Source organism: Genypterus blacodes, unplaced genomic scaffold, assembly GCF_046128005.1.
Source record: "Genypterus blacodes isolate CSIRO-AG114 ecotype Tasmania unplaced genomic scaffold, CSIRO-AGI_Gbla_v1 ptg000070l_1, whole genome shotgun sequence".
NCBI lineage: Eukaryota > Metazoa > Chordata > Actinopteri > Ophidiiformes > Ophidiidae > Genypterus > Genypterus blacodes.
The window spans coordinates 5,411,366-5,424,642 of NW_027466880.1; the positions used below are offsets into that span (position 1 = coordinate 5,411,366).

Below are 13,277 nucleotides of genomic sequence, written 5' to 3' on the forward strand. Positions count from 1 at the left end.
GGAAGAAAATGCACTTACGATTTCTTGTGACCTGAAGTTCTTTTATCTACCTATGTTGAAACGCACTTATTGGAAGTCGCTTTGGATAAAAGCGTCTGCTACATTGTAATGTAATGTAATGTAGTGTAATCACCAACACCAGAACAGAACATAGAGATAATCAGATGTGCTGCCGGCCTGGTCAGAGAGTACGGCGGGCCAGACACACCTGTTACAATAGCAATACATTAAAAACACATGTTTAAGGCTATATTATTATTTAGTTATTATGATTATTTGTTTGGACCCTTTTCCTCTCACAATTTTCAGAAGTTCCCTGCCCCTCAGCCCGTGATGAATTCCGAAGCTGCCTGGTCGGGGGTATGTCATCCTGTAAAAGCTGTGCCCAGGATTCATCGAACTGGCAACTCTACGGTTGCATTGTAATGTCATTTCAACATGACCTTTGCTGGCTGTGGTTAGTTGCTGTCGCTCTGTTCATCCCATTGTCTTAATTACATGAACATTACACAGCCTGGATCTCTTTCAAATTTATCCTTGGTTAAATAATGGTGCAGGTAATTATTTTATTTCAATACAATCATCTTTTGATTCTGGTTCTTTTCCCATCACTTATGTGTTGTCCGGGTTTTCCTTGTTTGTTTTTCGAGAGACAGAGAGAGGTTGTTTTACCGCCACTGTTGCTCTTCTGTATTTTGATTTATTCTCTGTCACCTCTTCTCTATGGCTCTTATTTTATGCTGAACCATTTCATGCCATTGATGGTCTGGAAACAGTGTGGCTCTTCGAAATGGTGTTGGGTTTTGTTGTGGCTCTTTGAGCTGGACTGGTTAGCAAACCCTGGTCAAATTGAATATTTTTTCAATTCTGCATATTCTATCTAGACAGATTTTCAAACACAGTGAAATGAAACTTTCTGCAAACAGATTGTGATTGTGCTTTGTTTTTTTTTATTCCATTTGATTTTGGTTCCACTTTTCTAATATGACAGACAATAAATAAACAGATCATTACACAGAGCTACTTTATCACATATATAAACAGTTGGAACAGCATGTTTTCGGTGCCAACATAAAAAATAGAAATTAACATACATAAAAATTGGAAATAAAGCTGAAAACCTAATGGGAACTATGTGTTAAGTTTCTGTAATGCATACAGAGTAGCACTATGGCCGTAAGGGACAATGTGGCACCATGAATAGACAACAGTTAACACCCTGCGGAAAATACATGAAGTTCTACACGCTCATTAGGCTGAATGTCTTTTTCTCAACAGGATTCATAAGTTTAATTTTGGTACAAACATAGTTTTGGTATTAAAACAACATAAAATATTCTCTTTTCACCTCAAGGTGCATTTCATATTGGGCGTCATGTCCCCTCCAGTGCTACTGAGGCCCCGCAGCACTGAGGTGTCACTCCAAGTCCTGCAGATTGATTGTGCTTCCTGTGAATTGGGAGTTGTCGGAGCCGTTGTCATCCTCAGTTGTCACTGAGGGGTCCTGTGATGATGTCACAGCAACAGTTAGTTACATCAATGCTAACCAAGACCCACAGAAGTTAGCAGTTCCTCACGGCGTTCACATCACTGGGGAAAAACTACAATACTATACTATACAATAATACTGTAGAACAGACATTATTGACCCACATGAAGTTGAAGACAAACCACACCATTTTACTTTAAGTGAGAAATTTTAACGTTTCATGCTTTAAAAAGTCTGATAATATAGTATAATGTATAATAAACACACGCAGCTACACTAGACCAGACTAGACCATGCACCAATTTAAGTGTACAAACAATACAAAGTCAATTTAAAAATTAAATTATTATATGAATTCTATTATTCATTTAAAAAAATAAAAAGCCACTACTTGTCTTTCAATTTGATCATCTACTGGGAAAGTCAGTAAATGTTCATGTTGCTAGGCATTACAAATTCAAGTAGTTGATGTGTTTTAGGGTGTACCTGAAGTTCATTTGATTTAAGATAAGATAAGATAATCCTTTATTCGTCCCACAACGGGGAAATTCACAAGTTGCGTTTTGTGTATTGTTACTACTGCATAATTGAATACTGTAGCAGCAAGTCCAGGTATTTCAGCAGGATGAGGAGAATCAGCTGGAAGAGACAACCTGTACTATAAGTGTCCATATAAGTGTCTTTACTCAATTACAATTACACTTGCAATGAAAAAAGTGCTATACCACATTAAGCCCTATTGAGCATGTGTATGACTTTTGTGTTGCAGCTACCAACAGTCTGTTGAAATGTCCAATTTGATGAAAGACAGCAGAAATAATCAATTAAGATGTCACCTGTAAGATGTTGACTGGCAGATCAACAGTGAGCTGTGAGTGGGAGCTGGATGGCTGAGAGCTCAGCTGGAAGGCCAGGTCACCATCACTAGCTGGGTCATCCTGATATACATACAAAATAAATACAGAGAACAACTACTCAATGCAGTCAATACAAGCATGTTGAGAAAGATTTCTCTCAATTATTTTATTGTCCTGTAAACGTCACATTGTAAACACCAATAGTTCCACATTAAAGGTAGAGGTCTGGGAATCACACCTGCAGGAGCTGGATCTGGACATATTGGGTTCCAATGACAGGATCACGCAGAGTCAGACCCCCACTGGCTGCTGTGGTACCTTCCCCATAACAAGTACCAGAGGGAGCCAACAGTGCCACAGCACTTGAAGCCGTTGCTGCCTTAGATTTCCTCTGGATCACTCCTGCAGTGGCTGCATAAAGCAAAGAGCAGAAACATAAATCTGTTGAAGAGTAATTTTAGTCTCTAAAGAATAAAGTCTGAGCTGGTGATTCATTACCAGTAGAAGATGGGCCTCTCTGCTTCTTCTTCTTGGCCAGCTGAATGGCTCTGTAGTCAGTCCTGGCTGAACCTCCAGTTTCCTACCACACACAACATACAGACATTGGAGTGCATCGCCTGCGACATCAAATCACTCTACCAGTACACTAAAGCTGGGTTCACACCAAATGGATTGCGGCTGCTTAAAACTTAATTCAAAGTCACCATCGTAAAATACAAATGCCAAAAACTAGCAAATGGGGATTTTGATTCTCAATTAATTTTACAAGGAGTTTATTAAATAAACATTTAACAATGTTTCATTTTTAACAAATAATTTCCTATGGTGAAAGCTAGGAATTCTAAAACCAATGAAGTGAAATGCCAGTAAGAGAACATTACACCCTAAAAATGGACAATGCTAACTAGAAATTTTGTAATTCTACATTGAACTAGTTTTGTTGAGTGGTATTGGAAAAAAACATTTGACAATGGCATGCTTTTGTTTAAATTTTGCAGAGAGCAGTAGGCTCAAGTGTTCTGTTTTCATCTGTCAGTTGCTTTGCATGGATTTTAGGATGGAATTAAGTTTTAATTAATGTACAAATCAATTTTGTCTTAAAGGGCATTAACTGGGCTACAATACAGTATGATCACTCACCAGAAAGCTACTTGGTGACATGTCATTAACTTCCATATCTTTTTGTGGGCTGAAGCTGCCATTATGACCAGGGAAAAAAAACTGGGTGAGGACCTTTCCTTCCTCCTGGGGTCCCAGTACCTCCACACAGCCAAGCAGAGGCCCTGCTCCTCCTTGGCCCCCTACCTCTACCACCTTAGAAGGTGAAGCTAGCAGCTCAACAATAGGTGCCACTGTTGGGGAAGCTGGGGGGTCCACACTTAAGACACTGGAGGACCTAAGCGGGAGATGGAGTGTGTGGCCGGCAGAGGTGCTTGAACCCTGAATGGAGAGAGCTGTGAGGGTCCCCAGGGCTCCTGGGGTAACCGTCTGAACATCATCAAGATTGAGCGTGCCCTGTGGGGGCAGAACATCACCCACTGTCCCCTCCAACCCATGGTGGGCGCCCACGTCAGCAGCAGTTGCCAGGATAAGTGGATCCGTGGATTTGGCAAATGTGGTGCCAACTGAGGACGGGTCAATGGTGAGAATACCTGGGCTGACCAGTGAGAGGTCCATGGTTAAGGTGCCATTTCTGCTTGACCCAGCAACAGGAATTCCCACTCCAATGCCAGTTGTGATTGCAGTACCTCCTGGTACTGTGGAAAAAAGGGAACTGAGGTCCAAGTTATTCATTTGGTCAGCTCCTGTAGTGCCAGGCCCAGAAAATGGCAGGGTAGAGCCGACGAGTTCATTGCTCGGGGTCAAGGTAGGTGTGGTCTCCATCTGGCTCAAAGCATCTGTGATTGGAGAAGAGAAAAACAGAAATCAGTATGCTTAAGTATTCTTTTTAGTTAGGTTAGTCAGCTACCATTGTGGAAATTAAATACCCTTCAATTTACACTGTGGTCCGTTCATTACATTCACCCATTCATACACTGATGGTAGGCGCCAACCTGCACATCAAGGGTTATACGATACTTTTGACCCAAGGAATAATCAGAAAAACTCATTTTTATCGCATATGCAGTGCAGCAAAAGAGTTTATAGAGTTTAAAGAGTCGGTTGCATTCTCACTACAAAAGAAACTCGAGTGCGATTGCGGTGTTCACACATGCCCAAGAGAACTGATCAATGGGGGTAAATGCTCCTGGCTTCAGTATAAGGGCCTCAAACTAGCTAGGTCTAGAACCTAAGGCTAGGTCAGATTACATGTATGGTGGCACCAATCCATTTTTTCGTAGTATTTGACATCAGCTTTTTTTAAAACTGTGAAAAACCAAAGTCTTTTCACATCAGATTTAAGCCACATCCATCTGTGGTATTGGAGTCCAATACACATCTGATAGCGATAATGAGGCCAAAGTCTGACCAGTCAAATTGTAATTCATGCAATTTTTATGTCATTCCAAATCAACATTTGTCATCATTTCATGCTGATGGGTCTTACGAAAACAAGAAAGGTAGAAGTGGTGGAGTGAGTACTCAAGGAGACTTGCTGAATTGTTTTGGTTTAACCTTTATCAAAGTGGACATTCAGGGCTAGGAATACACTTTCACCACTGTCGCAAACATATCCTCATGAACAAACGCAAATTATTTGTTTGTTTTCTTTTATTTTCAGTGAATAGTTTGTGTCTTTATTGTCACGTTTCTTAAATGAAACTGCTTTGGGTGCGACAATGCGCTGTTTAGTGAACAAACATGCTAAAGCTCACATACTTTGGAGACTTAATAAAACTTTGTAGACTAATCCCTTAAAAGGGCCTTTTATTTTTAAGTTTTGACAGTATCCAAGCGATCTTAAAGTTGGTAGTTTAACATTCTAAATTGTAAATGCGGATTTAGTAATTATAAATGCTTCGGAAATATTAATATAACTCTGTTGCACTAGACTATGTTAAGGTGACGCAACGCCCGGTTATACTGTGTTTCTGTCAAAATGTATAGTTTCTAGAGCCATGGCCTCATAATGATGGTATCAAGAGGTGGAAAAATTCAGGTAGGACTGTGTAGGACATCACTGAAGGCCTAGGTGTGAAATGCACGGCCCGCCACTGCTTGAGAAACGTATTTGCCCAGGTTGTGTTTCGCAAATGGGTAGGCATTGAACATCCTTGCTCGTAAATGACAAAGCCATTCATGGACGTGTTACTCATTAGCCTTTGAATATTATCTGAACATTTTAAGTCTTAAATTGCCCTTGTCCCAACTTTTATGGAATGTTTTGCAGGTATTACAATGAATGTATATTCACAAAAAACACATTACTATTCAATTAAGTAAAAAATAAGTTTGAAATCACTGCTTTCTGTTTTTACACACACACACACACACAAAATAGAGAGAGCGAGAGAGTGAGATAGTGAGAGAGACAGTACATAGACACAGACGTTGGAATGTATTGAGTGGTACCCACCCGGGCCGAGCTGGTGATGTTTGAGCATGTGACTTTTAAGGCTGCTCCGTGAGGAAAAGTGCTTGGAGCAGTTGGTCACTGGACAGCGGGTCCTTAGATTGCAAACATCCTGCTTATGTTTCTTGGAGTGGATGTACAGGCTGCTGCGTGCTGAGAACTTAGCATTACAGCCTGGAGGAGACACAGTAGACATGACGTATAATAATATAATAGTAAAAATAAAGGGGAGGCAGTAGCTCAGTGGGTAGAGCTTCCGCTTAGGAACCGGAGGGTTGCCGGTTCGAGTCCTGCCGAGGTGCCCCTGAGCAAGGCACCGAACCCTCAGTTGTGGTAATGTAATGTAAGTCGCTTTGGATATAAGCGTCTGCCAAATGATCGTGTCGTAATGTAATGTAATAATTCTTAAGCATATATTCCAGCAAACAAGCAAGAGTAAAATATCACACCAATTTAATTCTAAATATTAGAGCAATTTACTGAAAGGTAATGATGAAAAAAATTACTTGGATCTCTTTGTTAATGACTTGATTAACATTGCTACAAAAAAAGGCCAAGGGTATTCAATGTCATTGTAGAATTCCAGCAAACACATATCCAAGAACTGTTCATCCGTTGGTTTCCCCCCCTTTGTCTGACCATGACTCAAATTGTGGGTCAAACAGGCGAGTGGTTCCCTTCTTCTTCTTCTCCACACCACGCCTACATATCCAAGTTTTATAGCCTTGTTCCACAATTTGGTTTGGTTTGTTTGTGTGACCATTTACAAGATGGTAAATGGTCTTTTCAATAAATGAAGGTATAGTGCAAAATACATCAAGAAAACAATGCAAACATCCTCTTAAAAGTTATGAGCAGTGTCTGCGTTGGGTTGTGAATGTTTAGTCTATACTTGCTGCATGTACTATAATTGGAGACACCTTGATCTCGGCCTTATCGCACAAATAGTGTTACTGCATCATCCAACAAGTCAAACTGTTTTTCTCTATTATGGGCAGTCCGACATTTGTTTCATCAAGCCTCGACCTACCTTCTGCGTGGCACTGGAAGGGCTTGGTGCCCAGATGGGTGATACTGTGTCCTTTAAGGTGCTCTGCCCGAGTAAAGGACTTCCCACAGCCTTCCTCCGTACAGATGAAGCGACGGTCATCATCGTGTTTCCTGACAGGCCAACAAAGAGATGAATAGAACCGTCAGTAACATGTTTTTACAAACTCAAAAATAGTAGACTTGCATAGCAAGTCAAGCACCCTGACGCAATCCACAAACCATGGCATGTCAACAACTGAAATGATGGTGTTATTTCCTCTACAGGTCAAATGGTCTGTCAGCATTATGAGCCATTTCATTAATCAACATTTGACTGTAAAACTGACTTATGTGAACCGCTTGGGTATTGAAGGGAAAAGACACTCACCGTTTGTGTCGTAGCAACTTTGACATGCTGGTGAATGACCAACCACAGCCTTCGGAGTCACAGACAAATGGCCGCTCACCTTAAAACAGAATATCACATAATTAAGGCCACAGCGATCATATCATTTACATGTTTGCAATTGCAACAGAATTCCTGATTATTTCTTTAATAAAATTGTGAATATAACTTCGAATTCGTCATCATCCACATTTTCAGCCAATACTATCAAAATTCCCCCAGTTATTCAGTTATTCCATAATAATTGCATTGCTCTTTCCAGGTTCAGTCTTGGGCAGGTCCAGGTCAATTCACCTAATTTTTGGACAGCCTTGTGATGGATTTTAACCAAAATGTATTTCTGATATCAAAAATGAACACCACAATATCTGCCCTCAACCCTCTCCCCACATTAATTTTAAACAAATGTTTACCTTCCATTATCACACGTCACAATAAATATTTGCATGCTGCCACTGGTATAGATCATCTGGAATAGTTTGAGTTTCTGAAAGGGTGTATCATTTGTTGCTTACTAAATAGATGGCCAGGGTAAAACTTGCTAGGATTACCTCAGTAGATAGTATAGACAACATTTTATGACTATTTAGTCCACTAGAGCAGTGTTTTTCACCCAGTGAGAGATCGTCAGGTGTGCCGTGGGAAATTATACAACTTCACTTAATTAGTCCACCAGCCGATCCGGTGATCCGGCCCGCGAGACATACAGGAAGATCGCTTATTTCGAAGCGCGCACTTATGCGACATTTTGAATCATAAAAAGGTACATACAAATGTTCTGTTCTGAAACAATTTTATTTTCAATAACACGACAATTGTCATTTCTCCAAATGGCAATCTAACTGAATGTAAACCACTCAGGCTTGAACAGGTCTCAACAAAATAATTCTGCCTTTCTTTCACATCTGAAGAGTGAGATAACATAAAGAACAAGCAGTCTGGGAAACCTACCTGAAACTTCCATGAATCTGATAAATTATGGGTAATGCCCACAACTATTCTGCATTTGACCAGGACATTGTCAAACACAATGTTCGGCAGATACTGTGACACAACGCTTGAGACTGTGCGCGACACAGGGAGTGTTCAAAAGAAAGCAGGTCTAGCAGCAAACATATTTCTTGCATCATATCATGGTTATGCAGCGATGTCCAGTAGTCTCCAGTGAGAGCAACAGTTGGTGCACGTTGCAACATTGTAGTCCTCTCCTTTTCATACAACTCTAGTATTCTTCTTGTGATGGTGCGTCTTGAGGGGGGCTCATACATGCCGTCATTTGGTGTGATCCTAAGAACGTTCATCAGACCGACATCTTCCACAATACTAATCGGCCTGCAGTTTGTAGTTAGTGAGCAACCGACTTTCAAAATAATAATCATAAAAAAAAACCTGTATATGTGTAATTGTCGGCGTTAATGAATTGCTGCGTTAATAGGACAACGCGCTAACTTGCCCAGCCCTAAAAACAATACATCATACAGCAGCAAGTTTCCAATTAGCAAGCTTCCTCTGCCCAGAACTCTCTCGGTATACCTTGAAAGCAGAGCTCACTGTTTACAGGCTGCTTGCATACACATATTAGCCTCCTGTATACCTGTCCAAACTCATCAAACCTCATAGCTGTGCTAGCTCACTTGCTCTTGGTGAGTATTCCATCTAATTAAAAATCGATGCAACCTTTTCCGTATGGAGCCACACTTAATTTAAAATTCATTTTTTAATAATTCACGTAATCGAATTAATTTGTAATGGAGAAGGTCAGGGAGAACAGCTGCTCTTATTTAAACCTCATAACAATTCAACAATAAATTCACATACTGAACCCACTTCAGCTTACCTGTGTGACTTCTCATGTGGATCTTGAGACGGCAGGCCTTGTCATACGTCTTGTCACAGCCTGGGAAGGTGCAGCAGAACTGTCCTGTTTCTTTGAAGTGAGTGCGGTTGTGGGAGTAGAGAGCACTGAAGGTGATGAAGGTCTTCTCACAACCTGCAAAGAACATGAGGGAATTATTCAAAGGACAATAGCTGAAGCTGATAACTGTAGGATATTAAAAGTATTGGAATGCCTTTATTGCTATGTATAAAATTGTTGCAACATATGCCTTTTATAAGTTGTGTTTACAAATAAATTCTGGCATTATGTGATTATCAAGAGAGAACGTGTGAAATCAAAGCAGCTTTACAACTAAACTAGCTTCACTGACTGAACAGTTTTTTACTCATTGTTTGCTGCTGTTGACAGCTCCAAATCTACAAAACTGCCTTACTTAGTTTCCTTTTCTAAATAATTGGTATTTCGTAATGATCTCAGGTTTGCAGAGCTACCTGGAAATTCACACTTATGGGGTCTCTGGGGCTCAAAGTGGACCCTCTGGTGGTTGGTTAGTCGTGTTGCACTACGAAACCTCTCATTGCAGATCTCACAGATGAAGGCCTTCTCCTGGTCATGGACTTTGACATGAGCCTTAAGGTTGTAGACAGTGGTGAAGCGCCGCCCACATCCTTCAAACTGGCAGGTGTGGGGACGTTGCTTTTCGTGGGACCGGAGATGTCTTTTTAATTTGTAAGAGGTTGCAAATGCCCAGCCACAGCCCTCTACAGTGCACTGGTAGGGGCGCAGGTCCTCTGCATGGTTCAGGAGGTGCACCTTCAGCTTCTGGCGTGAGTCAAAGGTGAAGGAACAATCCAATTCAGGGCAGCCAAACGAGACCACTGTTTCTTTCTTTGACCTGCTTAGAGGTGCGGACTGGAATCCCTCGTGGTCACAGTCTGCCACTTCATCATTGTCTATTGGGGTGACCAGATCACCACCCAGTGTGGGACAAAGTGCACCTTCCTCCTGCTTAACAATGGGACAAGAGTCAAGAGAGGTGGCCAGCTCTGACAGTGAACAGTCATCCACCAGAGCTAACTCGGGGTCACTCATGGACAAGCCTGGCCTTGACTCTTCCTGCTGATTGGAGCTGGTCACTGCCAGAGTGCTCATCTTCCCAATGGACTTGGTGCCACCATCATAGTTGAGAAGGACAATATCCTCATGGTCTTTAATTCCTAGGTGCTCCTTTAAACAAACAATGTCATCCTGCTTGTGAACACTTCCATCTGGTGGGGCAGCAAGAGTTAGTATCCCATTTTCTATAGTCACTATGATACTTTGGTTGTTTATCATGATACTTCCGGAGAAGGTTTCACTAGCAGGTGAACTTGTGGAGATCGTACCGTGGCTTGTGCCGTCTTGTAGATCTGTTGTTCCACAAATGAAGTCGGATGTGTCCATAACTTCAATTATATCCGTGCTCCCCCTAATCCCAGCACTGCTGTCGTTATCACGGGGGAGTTGCGAAAGCTCACCAGGCCTCTGGTCGTCCTTGTTTTTATCACAGACATTAAGTTTGGTTGTCAATAAGTCATTTTGCTTAGCGTGAGCCTCAGTAGAATTTTCGTTTATTAAAGTTAGAACATGGTGGTGTGTTCTCAGGTCCTGGTGTTTTATACAGTTAATCTCTTTGATGGGATCGCAAAGCGTCATAACGTTCCCAGCCTCAGTGGAGTCTTTTGAATTGGTTTCTGGCGTTTTACCTCTGGCTACGACCAAACACGATGCATCCGGTGGGTCTTTGTCGGTTTGTGAACTCCTTGGATTAACCGTGTTGTCGGCAGCAAATGAGATCTGCTTGTAAGTGCCGTCCTTGCAGTGTTGCTGTGGAACTGGAAATGGTAACGTTAACTGCCGCTGCTGCATCGGTTCCTCTTCCTCTTCCAACAGTGGCATCGCCATTTGCATTACTGTTTCGCTTTCCCCGAACTTCCAGCCTGCTCTAGCACCATCGGTCACGCCAAAAAGCACGTTTAACTCCCCGTCTTTCTCTGCACTGACGTTGTAAAGCTCGACATTCGCCCTTTCGGTTGGAAAATAGTCTTTACCAGCTGGTTGTTGTCTGCTAACAAAAGATAAAGCCGCCCCACTGCCATTTTCCACCAGTAGGCGAAACGGAGATGTCCTCGCCCTGTTGTTGCTGGTGTCACTTTGAGGCACAGACAAATCCGGGGCTCCAGTCGTTTCATCTTCAATGGAAATAAAGCGACATGTCGATTCTGTCTCTGATGGGAGCGGAGAGGACACTGCTCTGTGGAAGACGCCATGTTGTAAATGAATGATTTGTGCACCAGAGAGCCCCTGGATTTCCATCTTGGTATCCCTGTAGCAGCGACACGGAAAGGCCCGCCCCACAAAAGAAACAGTAGGCGGGTGTGCTGCATTCAGGAGCACACGTAATATTCTATACTCGGACTGTGCCAATTACAAAACAAAAGACGAGAAATTTTGATTTCCAATCATCTCTTCAATAACTGAACGCTGCAGGTTGAAAGGTTACATTCTAAATTTAAAAAAATGTTTCAGAAACCTTTTTCATATTTTTGCACATCCATTTCGCTTTGTGTAACGTTTAAACATTTAATACAGAATACATTAAACCACATTCACAACCATATAATAATTGTTGTTAAATGCCTTAATTAAGGTGTGCCTTTCTATCTTTCTCAACATTTATTAAGTTTCTACGAAAGCGTATTGCTTCCACGGCATAAAAACGAATCACTATCACGTTATAACGTGTTTTCCACGTCAATGACGTTATAACGTGATAACTTAGCCCATGTAGAATTATATTTGAATGAGGAAACATTTTATGTTATATGAGTATCATCATCATCATAAGTATCATAGCAAGATGACAAATAAAGCTCCTTAAATCATTGCATAGCATTTATCAATAGGCAATGTCAAAGAAAATAGTGTTTTATAAATTGAAATACAAGGTTTTTCGGGACCCCACCTTCTGTAACATTGTAGTGTTTCATACTACGTTGTGACATGACTGTCCAGGGACGTGCGGTGAGGGGAGGCAGGCGGAGAAAAACAAACAATACTGAAATAAGAAATATATCTATTTGTCCGCTGATCCGTGCTATAAATGTAATTTCCGTATGATTTCAATCATTGTGTAGTCAAAATCGCAGCATATCCGTATTTCCTGCTCAAATACATGGAGACGCGATGTGAGGCAGCGACAAAATGAATTCACCTCGAATTGCGTAATCCCTCACAAACTGGATTGAGACCAGACCTTCTGCACCTGGACAGCATGGCCTCATTCGTAGTAAAAGAGAGCGGCTGCTGGACTGGCCAGCTCGAAGTCCACACGTCTTCTACATAGTTTAGGGGTCTTTAACATTTTTCAGGCCAAGGACCCCCAAAGTGATGGAGAGACGGAGCGGGGACCCCCTACTATATACAGTATATATTGTATAATATTGTGTTTTATACCAAACTGGGCCAAGTGCCTTGTATACTGTATACATGACTTTTTTTTTATCAATGTCTGTTGACGTTGGAGGGATTTGAGACTAGTTTGGAAGTAATCAACAGGTTTGTCTAAGTGGCTGTGGGTTGTCTCCAAGTGACGCTGCAGCTTTGATGGCTTCATAGATTCTTTTGACAGCACAGTAGATCAAATGACACATTGGTAATAGATGAAAGATAACATCTTTGCCTCCATTCATCCATTCACTACAATATGTTGGATTCATGTTATTGTGTATTTAAAGCAGTAGTCTCCAACCTTTTTGCCTCTGAGAGCTATTTTGACCAAATAAAAGTGTCCGAGGGGCTCCTCATGTTGAACATTATTAGAAACATTTATCCACATGGCTGATGCTCCACCCAAACCAGCTGAATAAGCGTCTTCTGCGGAACATTTACAACATTTCGATATCCAATACTCACATTTTGTATCAAAATGCACTTCAATTCAGCATCAGAAGCTTGTTTTTTTCTGTATACATTTTCAGTGTCAAGCTCACACTAATGAATTCACATCATATTGATCTAAAAGAAAAGAAAACAATATTATTACTGATTTTACTATTTAACTAATACTATACCTTTCATATCACTTATCATTTCACACTTTTCTG

General features: G+C 41.2%; 1 protein-coding gene across 1 annotated transcript; it reads right to left on the bottom strand.

Annotated features, from left to right (window-relative positions):
• Positions 1 to 1,281: 1,281 nt before the first annotated feature.
• LOC143005236 (zinc finger protein ZXDC) lies at positions 1,282 to 11,501 on the bottom strand. The gene is made up of 10 exons (XM_076156499.1): positions 9,624 to 11,501; positions 9,133 to 9,285; positions 7,278 to 7,356; positions 6,891 to 7,021; positions 5,864 to 6,034; positions 3,487 to 4,244; positions 2,845 to 2,926; positions 2,585 to 2,757; positions 2,326 to 2,427; positions 1,282 to 1,504 (listed from the first exon to the last, which is right to left on the bottom strand). The coding sequence occupies exons 1-10, from the start codon at positions 11,485 to 11,487 to the stop codon at positions 1,418 to 1,420; spliced, it is 3,600 nt and encodes a 1,199-aa protein (XP_076012614.1). The 5' UTR covers positions 11,488 to 11,501; the 3' UTR covers positions 1,282 to 1,417.
• Between the last annotated feature and the right edge of the window lie 1,776 nt (positions 11,502 to 13,277).

What these genes read in the sequence shown, in the direction of transcription:
- LOC143005236 (XM_076156499.1), bottom strand. Translation starts at nt 11,487, where the DNA reads ATGGAAATCCAGGGGCTCTCTGGTGCACAAATCATTCATTTACAACAT. An exon ending in AAGTTGCTACGACACAAACG is followed by an intron (nt 7,022 to 7,277) that starts GTGAGTGTCTTT and finishes TTGGCCTGTCAG; the next exon opens with GAAACACGATGATGACCGTC. An exon ending in TGTCACCAAGTAGCTTTCTG is followed by an intron (nt 2,927 to 3,486) that starts GTGAGTGATCAT and finishes TGTGTGTGGTAG; the next exon opens with GAAACTGGAGGTTCAGCCAG.